The sequence below is a fragment of the Uloborus diversus genome, chromosome 2 (genome assembly GCF_026930045.1).
Source record: "Uloborus diversus isolate 005 chromosome 2, Udiv.v.3.1, whole genome shotgun sequence".
Lineage (NCBI taxonomy): Eukaryota > Metazoa > Arthropoda > Arachnida > Araneae > Uloboridae > Uloborus > Uloborus diversus.
In genome coordinates this window covers 188707619-188724926 of record NC_072732.1, presented here as the reverse complement: position 1 = coordinate 188724926, position 17308 = coordinate 188707619, and the positions used below count along the sequence as shown (strand labels likewise).

At 31.9% G+C, this 17308-nt stretch overlaps 1 protein-coding gene across 1 annotated transcript in view; it reads right to left on the bottom strand.

Annotated features, from left to right (window-relative positions):
• The window catches only part of LOC129216211 (methylmalonyl-CoA mutase, mitochondrial-like), a 52145-nt gene that overhangs the window by 16414 nt on the left and 18423 nt on the right, over window positions 1-17308 (bottom strand). Inside the window, exons 7-9 of the mRNA XM_054850400.1 lie at window positions 11158-11237; window positions 9271-9402; window positions 3202-3378 (exon numbers count right to left, since the gene is read on the bottom strand). Coding sequence (XP_054706375.1) covers window positions 3202-3378; window positions 9271-9402; window positions 11158-11237 — 389 coding nt within the window. The remainder of the gene's footprint in view (window positions 1-3201; window positions 3379-9270; window positions 9403-11157; window positions 11238-17308) is intronic.

Sequence of the window (17308 nt, the reverse complement as noted above, 5' to 3'; positions counted from 1 at the left end):
GCTCTTTAGCTCAAGGCTTAAATTGAGTTGAGTCTAAGATTTTCCGTTAAAATTGAAACCCTTAAAGTTTGTGAATAAGGAAAAGAAACATGGGAATCGAAAAGACGTAACTATGGCAACGCCAAATAAAACATCAATAATTTTAATGGGGATGAGGATTATTCGACCTTGATTTTTAACGGCTTGTAACTTTTTTTCCTTTGGAGATAGAAGTTCGGTTTTTCGACTATAGGTCGAGTTAGTTCTGGAGTAAAAAAAGCTGCTCTTTTCAGTGGTGTCAAAAGAAAACTGTAGGACAATTCCTTCGCTTTTTATTGATAGATTTAATGAAGAAAATAGTGCATAAATTTTAGCTAAGCCTAAAAAAGTTCAAGCTAAAACTGCAAATAACTCTCACCGTATTTAAATTAGAACATTGAAAAAAAAATTGAGTAGAATGCGAAAAATTCTACCCTTTCCAACGATATATAATATTAATACGTGCAAGTAATTTTTCACCCCTTTAATAGGCAATTTACGCGAAATTTGAGCTTAAAAAATTACTTACAAAAAAACTCCATTCAAATTTTAAAAAACAAAATCCCAGGTGCACACCCCCAGGGCTCGAAATAATTTTGTACAAAATTTCAAGGCTGTAGGTGCTGTGGGGTCTCCTGAACACAGATCCGCCAGACTTAATTCCAGATTTTCTTTAAAATCTTACTTTTATTTACTATAAAGAGATAACTTTCTACGAACATTTAGACTTACATTATTTATACTAATGATGTGCCGGATCGTTAAAAAAGTAGATCCGCGGATACGGATACGGATCTCAAAATGTTTTTGCCCAATTCAACTATCTAAGTGTAAAATTTATTACGGAAGGTATTCCCGGGACTATAATAACACTGTTTCTTCAAAAAATGTCATCTATGGCGAAAATATAATAAAGACTATGAATTACTCTTTGAAGAAATCTCCGTTAAAATTCATGGAGAATTGGAAGGAGCAGGTCAGCGCAGCATTAATGCTTAAATAGAATGTGAAAAATTATTTCTATCTTGCTCGGTAGATGTAGGATACAGGAGCAAGAATGTAAAACTGCTACTGGATAGGCTAGAAATAATTTTTCGCATTTTATTTCAGCATAAATGCAGCGCTGACCCATTCCACCCAAATTACTCCGACCGACGAAATAACAGAGCCGGGAACACCTTTACAAACAGTAAATAGAGACTTTTGTCTCACTTTTTTTGAAGGATGCCGGGACAAACCAGAATGAAGAAAAACAGAAACCCCATATCAATAACAAAACTAATATTAAACTAAAAATTAAAAAAAAAAAAACCTCTCAGTGGGTCGTTGGCTTCTGAATTTTATTTTACCTGACCTTATAATTTAAATAAGCAATAAAACCTAATTTAAACGGAGTTTATGTCTTTTATTCAAATATTTAAAACTTTTTAGAATAGAAAAGATCCGTCAAAAAAGATACGGATACGGATATCCGGAACATCACTAATTTATACCCCAAAGTATTTTGAGATGTCACAAACGCTTGGCAATAATTTAATTAAACAAGTATGGCTTGTTTAAGTAAAACAATTGATTAACTTACATCTAAACAATGAAAACATAAACTATAAGTTACTGCTTGTGCTAAATAATGTTTCGTTAACAGATATACAAAGTTAAACAAATAATTATGTTGTGAAAATTCTGACACTTCTGCTTTTTTTAATAATTTCTAGTTTTGGTTCCTAAATTGGAAACTAACTAAATAAATGAACCATGCCCCCCCCCCCCCCCCCCGAATCACCGCCATTGGTTTAAGCAAATGCATTATAGATGACAACTTAGGTTATTCAGAGTGATTGCATTTTGTTATTTTTTTTTACCATAAACAACAATGAGAAGCAATCCATAACTTTCACTTTTTTCAAAATATTTGATCCCCCCTCCCGCTTAGTTTCAATGTGTCATGCACCTTATCCCCTCCCCTTGTCACATGTTGTGTTATATTACAGAAACATGTTGTAATAAAAAAATGTCAGGGACAAGCTCTAAAAATAAATAATCCAGTGAAATCTTGTTACAACGAACTTCAAGGGATCAAAAACTTTGTTGAATTTTATTCTAATGAAATTCCAGTAGTGTAATGGAAATTAAAATTGGACAGACTTTGCTGAAACGGATATTTTCTTGTAATGGTATTCGCTGTAACAGGACTTCACTGTTCAATCTTTATGTTTGAAATCTACAAAATTATATATATACAGAAGCATTACAACATAAAAATTTCAAATATGAAAAACATATATATCCTTTTTTCTTTTTATAACTAACATTCTGGCTTGGATTACTTTAACTAACCAATAAATAAGAAGGCTTTGACTATGTAACTATTCCCCCCCCCCCCAGAACACTACTGGTAATTAATAAGTCTGCTAGTTCAACTTCTGTAAAATGACATTAGCCTCGTTTATGATACTTTTCTACAAAGATTGTGATTTCAACTGAAGTTTCAGAGGATTTTCTACTTTTCTTTTCTTTTCTTTTTTTTGAAATTAAATGTGTTTTAATCTCAAATAATAGATTTGATTTTCTTATAATTATTTTAAATAATTTACTGGGTTGCGTTTAGGACTGCTTCGTATTGAGTTATTTCTTGGATGCTGGGGTGATTCTAATAGTAATACTACACATCTCCAGTAATTATGCTGATTTTACTCTGTTAATGTTTTGCTTTTGACAGTTAAATTTTATTGAACTATTTTTAATCTCTTAAGCAATAACTGCAAAGTTAACCAAACTATGTTACGTTCCTAGTTTTTTTTTTTTTTTTTTTTTTTTTTTTTACGGTTTCTTCTTTTTTTATTGCAAGTTTTATTAATGGATTAGATATTCAGTCAATTAAAATGAAAAAAATATGTTTCTAGAACACATTCTAATATAAAAGTGAATGGTTAACCAGTGGCCTAGGAGTTTTTGTGAGTAGCCTAGTAAAAATACTGTTTGACACAAATCTGCTAATGAAAATATTACATACACTGTTTAGTTATCATTTCCAATTGAAGGTACTTATTTACAATTACTCTATCGGTGAAAAAATATCAGTGTAAGAAAAGTACACATAGCTTGAGACAAATTCTTATATAATTCTCAAAATTAGTTTTTCAAAATTATAAACCATAGTTCAAAGAAAAATTTATACATTACATGTGGAATTCCTGTTTCTTCTTGTAAAATAATTTGGGTATTTCGGGCAATCCTAGCGCTAAACTTTGTCGGTAAAGCTAATGCTTCATCAAAAGAATTTGTGTGCAGTGACTGAGTTCCACCAAAAACAGCAGCCATGGCTTCCACTGTAGTTCTTATTATGTTATTATAAGGATCCTAGAAACATAGAAAATTTGTTGAAAACAATAATAATAATAAAATGGGTCAATAAAAAGGTTTTGGGTTGATTTTTTAAAATTTATTTATTATTTTTTTTTAATTTTACTTCAATCCTTTTTTATAAAAAGCAAATTTTTTGGAACTCTTTCAATATCTATATGAATAAATTTATAGGAAAACATCATATCAGTAATGAAATTGAAGAGAGTTTCAGTTTACAATTCACTTTTAATCTTAAACTAACTTTGCTTGCTTTATTTACAAATGAAGTTTATTTAATTTAATTTAAAAATTTTAGTTTAACAGTTGAACTAACTTGAGTTGATCATCACAGCATTTATTCCAACATGCTATTTTCCCCAAACATTCCTGTTAAATAAATAAAAAAATAAAAGCACTCATAGTTTAAATTATGAGGAGAAGACTAATAATATATTTCGCAATCTGAAGTTTAATATTCTATCCATGAAAATATACTCAAAAACATATTTTAAGTTCCTTTTGTAATATGCATAAAAATGATAGACTGTTTAACAAAACTGAATCATTTTTTGCAGTGCACTTTTCAAATCATATAAATGATCTTTGAAAAAGTAAGCGTAAAAACTTTTGTACAATTTCAGATAATAACAAATTAAAAAATCCAGCTTTCAGTCTGTGTTTCCAAACTTTTCATATCCCCCCCCCCCCCCCCCGTTCTCTTCTTTTCATGCGGAAATAGTTCTGCCCCTTCAATTCTCATAATAGGATAAATGCTATGAAGGTGTTCAAAATTATTAAATGGGTTAAAAAACAATACCAGATTCTATATAATGTACAGTGTACTCCCGCTACAGTGCAATTCAACTTACGCGAAATGGCTATAACGCGAATTTTCCACCAGTAACGAATTTTAGAGCTGATGCGAGCGAATTCCTCGTCCACAACACGAATTTCTTTAGAAGGAAGTATCGGCTTCGTTATTAACAATTAAATATATATTTTGTGAATGTTAATACATCCCATTAGCATCACACTGACCATGGAAAGTTCCCACATCAAACTAGTCTAGGCATCACGTTGTTAGTGCATAAAAAAACCACTCAGCATCTTTCTTTTTTTTTCATTCTAAACATTAAAGTTGATGAAATATAATCAGTAGCGGATTTTAAAGGGGCCCAGGGGGCCCGTCCCCCCCCCCCAAAGGATGAATTAATTTCACTATTTTATTTATTACTTTTTAATTGACCTTTCTTTTGCATTTTTTTTACGTAGTTAAATAAAAAGAATACAAAACACACAGCACATTTTGAATAAAAGCTTTTTGTTTGCTAAAGAAGTATTACTGGAGTCAGAGGCCCAGAGTTGCAGAATACATTTAACTCACTGGTTCCGAATTCAAGTGACCGTATTATTGCGATTTGTCCTCTAATTCTTCTTTGATGGAATCAATAATTAAAATTTTTTTAAAAAATGTGTGGGCCCACTTAAAAGAGGCATTTTGATCCAGGAACCTGTTTGCGAAATAATTGATTTCTTTCTGAGCTTATAAAAAATGCAAAAAGAAAGAAATCTTATGGTATCTTCTTGGAAAAACCATGATTTTTAATGGAAACGGCATGGTATCTCAACTGTATGAGGGCTTTAAGAACAAATCAGCAACTGTTTTGAAATTCAAACAAAAATAGTTTCTGAATTCTTCAGTAAAACATATGTTATGAAGATGAAGTTATGATTTTCTTTATAAATTAATTTAAAAAAAACTCAAGTGAAGTATGGGTTTATTTAATAACCTTGCCCTTGTGTTCTAATCATTACGATAATGCTCCTAATTAAATCCGCTCATTGTCTAGCATCTAGGCGACATTATATTGGGTTTAGTATTTAAATGGCTTAAAATGTTAAAAATGTTTTCCGTCTATATTCAAAGTGTGCATAATATTCATGTACTTAGAAGTAGACTCATTGACCTAAAGGAATTCTAAAAAAAAAAAAAAAACACGCACATTTAAAAATAAGTCATTAAAACTCTGTTATGAAATGTCAAATGGGGGGAGGGGGTATTCAATTTCCCGTGCCCCCTCCAAAAGATTTTTCTGTATCCGCCCATGAATATAATGGCACCTTAGTGAGCTGTTTCATCTAAAGTTTATGAAGAGGGGGGGCGGGGGGATAAAGTTTCTGACAATAAAAAGAAAATTAAGATTTTTGATATGCTTGGACAACTACCAAAGGTTGACGGTAGCAACCCAATAAGTATGAGTGAATCTTCCATACGTACAGTTAAAGTCAAAACAAAATGATATCTGTATAAGTTCAGAATTTAGTTTCAATGTTAAAGCTCGCAGAGTCTGAGTAAAGTATATGAAAATGGAAGCTGCTCTCTTGCATTAATGATTAAAGAGATTGGGAAGAGGGGCTTGTTGTTGTAAATGGAAACGTTATAAAAGAAACGGTGTAGCAACCGTATTTTAAAATGCATTTAATAAAAAATAACGATCTGATTATGCAGCATAAATCTTCATCATCTTCATTTTTTAACTCATAAATATTATTACTGTATCTATGGTACATTACTATTATAGTGCAGTATTTTATTACTACTACATACTGTACGTACCGTGTTGTTTTATTTTATCAATCATCCTTTTTGTGCATTTTAATGTTGATTTATGTTGATTTATGTTGAATAAAACAGCTTTTTTATTTTTTAAATACAGTAAAAGTTGAGTTCTTTATGTAAGAAACTGTAATGTATAGTTGAGGAATGCTTTAAAGCAGTTTGAGAGGTGCTTACAAATGTCTAAAAAATTTGGTATGTTTCTAAAAAATGTTTATGCATACATTTTTCCACAACACGAAATTTCAACTTACGCGAGGAGTCTTGGAACGCATCCCTCGCGTAAGTCGGGACTCAACTGTTCCGTTTCTATGCTCCAAAACATATTTATTATTACATTGCAATTTGAGTGCTGATATGTTTACGACATTTAAAAATCCTACAAAATTATGGAGAAAAACATGTTTAAAATACAACATTCATGGAATATTGATACAAAATTAATGCAATGGGTGGGCTTATTTTTGAGCACAAATTTGCTCAAACTGTGGTCAATGAAAATATATCACTGCTCTTGGTGCAGGCGTTCAAACTCAAATGACAAAGCAATGAAATTTTGCTGATTCACATTTTTTGACACTGTTGGAGCTCATTTTAATATCAAAGCTCACTCCTTAACAAAATTCCACTACAGGTAATTTAAACAGAGCATTATTCTAGGTAGATTGTTATACTTTATACCACTAGTTTGGGGCAAGGGCGTATATAAGAGAGGGGCTGAGGGGGCCCGGGCCCCCTCCAAAATCTGGAAAAAAAATTTAAATAAAGGTAGTTATTTTTGGTTTTAGTTGCTCACAAACAATTTCCAAACTTTTAGCTACAAAAAAAAGAAGAAAAAGAAGGAATAAATAAATAAATATGATAGTGATAACTATTATAATACGTTAGATCAGAGATTTCCGAACTGGGTGCCACTGGAAGAGGTGTCCATGGCAACAATAATATGTATATAAAACTAGATTAGGATGCCGTGAGAAAATTCAAATTCTTCAAAGGCTGCTGCGAATCCTTAAAGTTTGGGAATTCTGCATTAGATGGCAACAGGCAATGGTGTTTGGAAGGGGTCAAGGGGTCTGTACCCCATATTCAAGAAAAGAATGTATCTTGGGAAAACGAAGTTATTTTTACAAAAAGAAAAGCAAATAATGTTAAGGAAAAATCTCAATCTTTCAAAATAAATCTTTAAATAAAAATGTTTTTAACAGATGCAGTTTATTGCTTAGGAATCTAAGTTCCCCTCTCTTCCCCCCCCCCATTTTTTTCTTCCTTGTCTTTCTAAAAAGAAGGGTTTTCAAAATATTTCTCCCTTTAACTCTGGTCCCCAGCAACAAATTTAAAATAAGTTTTAGTTGTTGAGCTGGACTAATAATGGAAATGGATGTTCTAAAAATGCATTTATATAGGCGTTTTTTGTTCATTTCTGGAGGAGGATCCCCAAACCAATCCCTATTCACTAAGGTTACTACCAAAAATAGTCTGAAATTGTGCCTTAAGATTTCAACTTTGAGAAGTTGCGGAGGGATCTCTAAAACCACTCCTTACCTCTAGACGTCTCCAAAGATGACCTGAAGTTGCGTTTTACCTTTAAGGGGAGGATTCTTGAACTATTCCTTTCCAAAGATTGCCTAATGTTGGGAAAAAATCTGAACTACTTTTAAAAAGAACCTTAAAATAAAATTTTCAAAAGTTACTGACTATTGATCAGGTAATTACGTTCAACACCTCCTCTTTCTTTACCCCTTCCGCCCAATTTTTTTTCTTTTTCCTAAGTCTTCAAAGTGCTTCACTTCGTAAGCCCTCTCCACCCACTAAAATCACTAAAGAGCTTCTCAAACCTCGTTTTCACGGCTTCAATGTCGAAAAATTTCCAGGGGACAATTACCAAACGCCTTGCCTGCTAAACGAATCGAAAATCGTTTAAGATTACTTTTATGGAGCTTCAATTTTGAAAAATTGCGGAACGCCAAACATTACCAAATATGGTCCACAGTCGCGCTTTTAAGACTTCAATTACGAAAAAATTTCGGACGAGGGTCCGACTACTCCCGTATGAAATCTGAAAATGAAAAATTTAAAGTGGAGAGCGTTTAAATCCCTCCACCAAGAATAATTGACTATCTCTTTGTTTTTCAGGACTTTAATTTCAAAATAGTTTTTGGGGAGAGCTCCAGAACTGCCCTGCCCGTAAAATTATCGAAGTCAGTCTGAAACTGCGTTTTTAGAACTTCAATTTGGAAAAATGGGCTAAGGGGTGATGGATTTTGCTCTATTTTTTAAAAAAATCAATCCGGGGCAACTTCAAAAGTCCCATTCCTTTCGTTACACTAACTTCAACAAAGATAGCCTATAATAACGTTTTTAAGATTTAAATTTCTAAAAATTTCCGCAGAAGGGTCCCCGAATTCTTCCTCCCTGTAGCATCACCAGACACCGTATAAAACTGCGTTCTTAGGACTGCAACTCCAAAAAAACTCTGGGTTAGGACCACCTATCTATTCTCCCACCAAAAGCGAGAATTTTTTAAGAATGCTCCCCCAAAAACTATTTTTTGGTTGCGCCACTGTATGACAGTATAAAAAGGACTGACGGTATGAAGTCCTTTTCCCGCATCGAAAAAATGAGAAGATTAGGGCACTGTTATCCCCCCCCCCTAAAAAATGAAATTACAAAAAAAAGTGTGTGGGGGGAAGTAATCTTGGTTGTTTGGGCCCCCTCCAAAATAAAAACATATATACGCCACTGGTTCGGGGGTTCTCAAAGAGGGTGCTGCAAAGAGAGGCGAAGGGTGCAGTGAAATGTCCATGATATCAATACACAGTGAAAGCCTGTTAAAACGAATATCAATACAACAAAATACATTTTCAGTCCTGATTTTATTGCTATTACATTATTTGAATTCCATTACAACAAAATTCCCGAAACAACAAACAAAATTTGCAGTCCCCTGAAGTTCGTTGTAACAAAATTTCACTGTATATACATAAAAGAGATGTACTAGAGTGCCTCAAGAAAATACTAATTCTTCAAAAGGTGCTCCAAATCAGAAAAATTTGGGGAACCCCTGCTCTAGTTAAAACAATATGAAAGAAAGAGAAAGAGTTTCTTTTTTTTTTTTTTTTTAATGCTGTGTTTTTCTCCCAAGCACTATACATTTTTCCTTACTTTCTTTTTTACTCGAATTTCAAAAATGAAGTGAATGCCCTGATGAAATTCATCTTTAAATTTAAAAATGCCAAAATGCATAAATATTAATCAAGTTTGGACACAGTCAAGAGAGAAACAAAGGGTACCTGTTCAGTTAATGACCATCCAGAAGTTTGACAATGTGTTCTCAGCATCAGAGACTTTTTATCTTTAGGATTAAACTTCTCTTTTATGAGCTCTGCCCACAATCGACGAGCGGCTCTCATTTTTGCTATTTCCTTTAAAAGGATAAAAGTTAAAAATGTTAATAAAAGTCCAAATATACATAGTAATTAATATACATGAAGAAAAAAAAACATTTCTTTGAATCTTTTAAGAATGTTTAGGCCATAACAAGCAAAAACTCAATAAAACGAAATTATTGCTCTCCGAGAAGAATTTTTAAAAAAATAGTTTGAAGTATTTTAAGAGTCAAAAGAAAACAATCAGGATTTTAATTTTGAAACACAAGTAGTACCTATTAAATATTGCTGCAAACTGTAATTAAATATGTTATATTACATCGCCTTCTATTTTTTTAATTCTAAAAAGTTCATAGCAATAAATCTTAAGAAGAATTTGAATGGTATGAATATATCTCGAAATATTTGAACTTCTTACACTTGTTCGCTCACTTTCCCAGCAGTATAGATAATTCATCCAATACTAGCCGCCTTTGGCGGCCACCTCTTTTGTCATGCATTTTGGTTTTTAGAATTTAAATTTAAATTTAATCTTTATTATTCATTTAAAGACAGAAAAAATATTACAAAAATCAGAATCTATAAAGAAAAATGGTATATAATACAAAAACAAGGAAATGTTACATTTTACTAATTAGAAACATTCAATATAATCAACTCAAAATATGTCTATTACAGCTAAAACCTTTTTAAAAACCATACATCCTTTCCTCAGATTATCAGAGACATAGTCACAAAGCTAGACAGAGAGAAATTCCAATTTTTAAAAAGGAAAACATAATATAAGTTTAGCACAAAGGGGACACTTTTTCCAACAGTTTAAATCAGACGTGTGATTTTTCAGTATTTTTACTGATTTCAGTATTTTTTGAGAGAGCAAAATACCGTATGTAAAAAAAAAGACGGGGGATTGGAAGTTAAATTCAACACATTCCAGTTAATTTCATGCATCCATTAAAATAGTCTGCAATATAGATACAAAAATACATGGGAGAGCTTTCAATTGTAGTAAAATATACTAACAGTGTTGTGTTAGTTCACACAGCCAAGCAATTTCGGTATTTTTCATTCTGTTTGGGTCACATGTCTATTAAATGCTTAACAACTAGAATTCTTTCCCTTTCCCTAAAGTTTCTCACTTATGAAATGATATTTTCCAAATTATATGTATAAGAATTATTACAACAAAATATAGATCCAATGACTTCTAAAATTGAAATTAAACAGGAATTATATAAGAAAAGTTCTCATGAAATCCACTTTATTTTTTATATGATATGCACAGCAAAATATATTTTTCTCAGTGAAATGACTGTGAAAGCAAAGAAATCATGATTGAAGAAATACACAGTAAAAACTACGGACAATTAAAAATAAGTTAAAATTTATTATTATTTTAATTATTTTGTGAGAAGTATATTATCATAACCCTAAGTAACCCCCCCCCCCTGTACTAAGTTATGGTAATATACTTCTCACTAAAATTATCAACTTCTAAACATCTATAGTAAATCATTCTGCAACTTCTTATTAAGCGGAATCCTTCCAAGTTAGAAAATTACTTATCACCAAATACATCCGTTTTCAAATGCCCCTCAAAGGGGCTGAGAGGGGTTCAAATTTAACTTAATAGAATAGCTTAAATGAATTTCTCTTCTTTAATTAGTTTTAACCCAACATTAGTATATTAAAGACCTTATAAAGGGTTAAAGCATTCTCTTCTTGGTAACAATTTCATTCTTTGCCAAAACTCTCATTTGAAATATTCACTATTCAAATAATACAACTTACCATATAAAAATTCATTCCTATGCCCCAGAAAAAAGACAAACGGGGAGCAAATTCATCAATACTCAAACCAGCTTTCAACCCTAAGAGTATTCAGATGGAAAATTTAAAAGATATTAGTAAACTCAATACTGTTTTCACCAGAGGTTTCCAAACTTTTCTGATTCGCAGCACTCTTTGAGGAATAAGAAAATTTTCATAATATCCTAGATCTCAGGGATGAGAGTGGTCAGAGAGCAAAAAGGAGGAAATCCAAAAAAATTTCGTGAAAGGGATGATATCCAAAACTACATCAAAATAGAACCTGGAAGCCATGATATTCAAAAATTCAATAAAAAATGGCTAAATTACCAGTTTTAAAGGTAATACATATTTAATTAAATTATAAGTAATAATTTTGTACAATTTGCTGCATTGTAACATTTCTTGCAAGAGTGTTTATTCCTAAATGAATCTAAATTTTAAAAAAGAGGCAACAATTTCTAACCCCTGAGTTCTTAAACAAAGGGTTGGGGGAGTCAGAGGTCAATCTTGGCTGCATCACACAATAATGGCAACTTTTCATATTTTTTAGAGAAAAATACATTTTTTTTCATTAAAAAAATTTGAGTTTATAGTGTTAAACGAGTGAGAACATAAATTTTAAAATTAGGTCTGTTTGTAAAGTAAAAATTTACATCAGAGAGAAAAATGAAATTTATGTTGTTGATCATACTTTTCGTAGTAAGAATTGAAAATAAATATATATGTATATAAACGATTGGTTAACTTTTTCCTTGCATTGGAACCCAAAATTTGTTTTTAAAAACTTCCTAATATGATTTCGGAATCAAAAGAACAATTTGCAGTTGCCTCATTTAATCATGAAAACTTTTAACAGGCTGTAAAGTCTAAACGGTTTGAGATTCACAATAAATATTTTTTACACTTTCTCAAATACACAAAAAAAGTAAGCATGCCAAGTTTCAATAAAATTCGAGACTGTGGGTGCTATGCCACTTTTATTTATTGACTTTTGCATTTTTTCAAAAATAAATTTAAAAAATAAAAATATTATTGAAATGCTGAATAAAATAAGCAGATATAGGGTAGCATAAACTAAAAAAACACCCAACATTAAAAATAATTGAAATACTTGCAGGATGCAAAAAGATTGAAATCTCAAACGAGGCATGCAAATTTCGGCGCAGCACGTGTTTGACATAGTTGGCACGATTCCAAAACATACGTTTTTGGCAGATATCGCGGAGGATGAAGATTCGAAGGAGACAAATAGAAAGAATAAGAAATCGAAGACTGAAAATTTGAAAAAAAATCGTTTTTTTCCCACTGATTTTTGAGAAAAATAAGGCCTGGAAGAGGAAAAAAAGAAGGAAAGGTTTTAAAAGTCAACAGAAAAAGCCGGAATTCCGGCAAATGCCGGAAAAATCTCATCCCTGATGTATATATATATTGATACCATGAATACTTGATAGCACCCCCTTTGGAAACCCCTGGTTTTCACATTCATACTATAGAGTAAAAAAATCATCATAATTTCAATTTCATATTGATGATAAAATAGAGCAACAAGCAAACTTGTGGTAAACACCAATAGGAGTAAGCATACGAAAAGTAAGGAAAATATTTTAAAAAAATAGCAAAAACAACAACAAAAAAAATCTAGAACCAGAATGGAAACCTCAAGAGTGAAATATGCAATAGGTGACAGTTGTTAAAAAATAAAAATAAAGCCAAAAATATCAACAAGCATCAAATTAAAATTTCGAACTACACATGGACATAAAACTTCATACTTTAAAGGACCCCCCCCCCCCCACCCCTCCTTCTCACACATCACTTATAGAAAGAGCTATGAAAAATTTATTTGATCTTATGTGCATAAAAAAATCTTTTTTTTTTTAATCAGCACAAGAGAGAAAATAAAAACAATTATACCAGGATTAGCATAAAAAAGCCTAAGTTATGAAAAAAGAGAAAATAAATTTGAACTTGCAACCAACAGTAAATTTCAAAAATCTTAGATGTGAAATCTTTTTTTTTTTTTGGAAATTGGGCAAGTGTTAAGCTAGTTACTGAAAACCGTTTTGATTTGGAACATTTCACATGCCATCTGGTCAAAATTATATGTATAGCCTGGAGCAAAGGAGAATCAGAGGGGACATGATTCAGTTGTTTAAATTGATCAAAATGAAGGATGTTAATGGATTAAATTATTGCACTGAAAGCAGGATGAGGGGTCATTGTTTTAAGTTATTCAGGCTAACCTAGAAATAAGGAAAAACTACTACTTTAGTAAGGTTGTGGGCACTTGGAACAGCTTACCGGAAGAGGTGTTAATGAGCAAGGGGGTGGATAGCTTTAAAAGGGCCATTGATCTTCATTGGGGACTAATGAATTGACTAGGACCAGCCTAGCTGGGCCAAGAGACTGTTGCTGATCGACGTATTTGTATTTAGTCAATCTATTCAATGATCAACATTTGTAAATGTATTTGATTTTTGATGAAAATAAAGTTGCATTCTTTTAGTGACCCATTAATAGCAATACACTTAACATCAGTCTTAACTCCACAGTACAAAATATTATGCATTTTTTGCTCAAGTAATTGGAAAAAAAAAAAATAAATATTATTTTTTCTTTTTTAAAAGATGCTACTTTTCTATTGTTTTGTCATACATCTAGAAAGGTGAAGACTTTATCATGTTTTTATTCAATATTTTTAGTTTAAAGCAAATAGAAGTAAATTTAAATATAAAAACATTGTTGAAGGTAAAACAATGGAATACATTAAATATTCAGAATTCTTAAATTTCATAAAAATACTGATTTAGTCTAACACTTAGCTTTTAAAACATGTAATCATTTGGAAACATCAATTTAATCAGAAAATATCACTAAAAGCATCATTTCATGTATTTAAATGAAAATTTACAGCGACCCTCCCCATTAACTACAATTGAAAGAATTAGTTGGTAGATAAATGAAAATTAGAATGTACTACAGTCCGACCACCGATAATATGGAAATGGATGCACCTGTTAGTTTACAGGAGTGGTAATTTGTTCGTTACGGATATGCACTTTTGCCTCATAACTATTTCAATGCAGTTTTGTAAAAATGACAATTTGTTCAAAGCAGTATTTTTTTTTAATCTAACTAATATTCGATCTATATTCTCACTTCAAAAATTATAGTCCAAGCAATATACGGTTGAACCTGAACAAAATTGCAACAGAAGATTTTTCAACTGTTTTCGAGTTTCTAGTTGATATTGAATAACATATCCGAAATCGGGCAAAATTGGATCACGGGAACACCCCTAAAATCAGATTTCAAAATAGGGGGCTAGTGGCAATTATATTCAAAATAGGTAAGCTAGTATTCTTCTTTAAAAGCATTGTAAAACATATTTAGCATTCTCACCTGCAGGGTTCATACACTTGTGGTCAAAAAAAATTCCCTGACTTTTCCAGGTTGTTTTTAATAAAATTCCAGGTTCATTTAAAATTATGCTGAAAACACAATATCTTAAAAATGTAATAAAAATTGTTAAAAGTAATGAAATAAAAAACTTCATAACTTGTTAAATATGTAAACTGTAAGAAAAAAAGTCACAAAATGAGGAAATAAACATAAATTTTTCATCTGAATATTAAGAATTATTTATTATAAAATTCATTTTTAAAACTACACAGAATGAGAGGAAATGACACAAACAAAATGGTGAATATAATAAATGATCATTACTGACCTCATTAACAAACATACAAGATTTCCTTCAACTCAAAAGCTATTACATATAGTTTGCATACATTGAGTTAATTTAAGTTTATAAATTTTCCTTCAAATTAATTTGTTATGCAATAAAAATAGTAATGAATAACTGCTAAATTCAGTTTTCAAAGCAGTTTTGAATATTTTCTTTAATGGCTAGAAATATACATTACAAGTAATTTTATCAATTTTACAATCCTTCGTTACACTTTATGAAGGGTCTTTTTTCTTAAGAGTAAAAGTCAAACTAAGCTGATCAGCACTCGATGATTAATAATGAACTACTATTTAAATACTTTTGATGATACTACTATTTTTCTTCAGTACTTAATTTTTCATAAACTAAACAAACATTCTCTCTTCATAAATGAGCTGGTATTTGTTTGAAATAACAACTTAATTCATTTAGGCTTTTAAAAGCCAGTTTTCGATTGATTCATCTCAAACTTCAAAATGAATTTAGAGAACAAAAAGCTTCAAAACTGCAATTTTTCTACCGCATGCTTAAAATAAAATATTTTGAATGGGACTAAATATGACAAATAATTGTTATCTAAAGATTAATATTTAATTTTGGTGTGCAAATTTGCAAATTAAACCAGATAAATACGTACCCTGTTCTTTTAGCTTTGAAAAAATAAAGGAAAAAATAATTGCTTTAGGGCAACAGTAGGAATGGGCAAATGTCTCCAAAGAGTTTTCTACGGCAGTATATTTGAAGTAGAACAAGTTTCCATTCCAAAAGCAATTTTTCGGCGGTGGGGGAGGGGGGGGGGGGTAAAAGCAAGGGATGCCAAGAAAGACCTTTGAATTTTTACTCAATAGGTGCTGTGCACAATTCAGGATATTATCAGTAAAAGGGCAAACCAGAAACAGATGCTAAAAGATTGCTGCCCCATCACCAGCAATCCGTTGAAAACTGCCTTATCCTTCTCCCCCCATGTGCATACACTATACTACACAGAACAATGGTAGCATCTGGTTTTGGATAGGTCGAGAAGCTAATGTAGTGCCCTAGATTAGACGATTTTCCTTTCACAAACGAAAATCTTGAAAAACCGCGATAAGATGATGATAAATAAAAAATCTGAAGAAAAATGGAAGAAATTGATATTTAAACGCAAAAACGGGAGAAATGGGCGAAAAACAGGAGTCTCCCCTGTAGGGAGGCAGAGCATTCCATCAAAAATTAACATCCACCGATCCTAGGCCGATGCCAAATATCTCCAGGTTTTTTTCCCCCCTTTAGCATACAGAGAGATGCTTTCATTAAGATTAAAGCGGAAAATAAGAAATGCGGCGCAAAACAATAGCGAAATTTAGAACAATGTACCAAATATCGCACAAGATAATTTATGCTTTTCTTTGAGTCAGTTCTAAAAACCCGCAAAATTCCGAAATCCGAAAAAAGTCATGGTTCGAATTTGGGGTACAAGTTGAAAGTCACCAAAAGGTTTTCTACGGTAGTACATTTCAAATAGAACAATTTGCTTCCATTTCAAACGCAATTTTTCGGGCAGGGGGGGGGGGGCTAAAAAGCAAGGCATGCCAAAAATAACTTTGAATTATAGCTCAATAGGCATTGCACTGAGTACAATTCAGGAAATTATCAGAAAAAGAGCAAGCCAGAAGCAGATGCTAATAGATGCTGCTCAACAGGGTTGCCAGACGTCCCGGATTTCAAGGGACAGTCCCGTATTTTGAAAAATTGTCCCGCGTCCCGGGGACATCCATACGGGACAGTTAAAGTCCCATATTCTGGCTAATAACAGTATTTTACAACATGAGACATTATTTTAAGGGGGGGAAATAACAAAACATGTGAAAAAAAGGGCTAAAAGAAAATAATTTGGTAGCAAATGCAAAAATTGTTATTGTTTTTATTTCGTTCATACGTTTCTGTTTTGGCGGCAGACCATAAGGTTTACTCATTCAAATTTCCACATTGGCTGGTGTGGCGTTAAAAAATAATTTTTGCTCCACGATTCCTTCCATTACTATTTTTGATTAAGTAGTCACATTTAACAAGAAAATTTTTCGATTGCACTGTTTCTCTTACAGCATACGCAAGTAAAAAACTAGTTAACACTTGTTCCTATCAACGTCGATCTGTACACTGAACATTGTTCTATTGCTTGCTTTATTCTCTGAGATATAGTTCCTCCAAAATTGTACTCACCCATAAACATACTGAGTGGAATCTTCGGAAAGCTATAAAAACATTGTTGTTTATTACTCCTTAAAAGTACACCATAACCAGCAATTGCACTCAATCTCAAAAATCTCCCCCCCCCCCCTTTGCACTTCTAGAAGCCTGTCCCATATTTACTGTTCTTAAATCTGGCAGCCCTGCTGCTCATTCACCCGAAACGTGCTG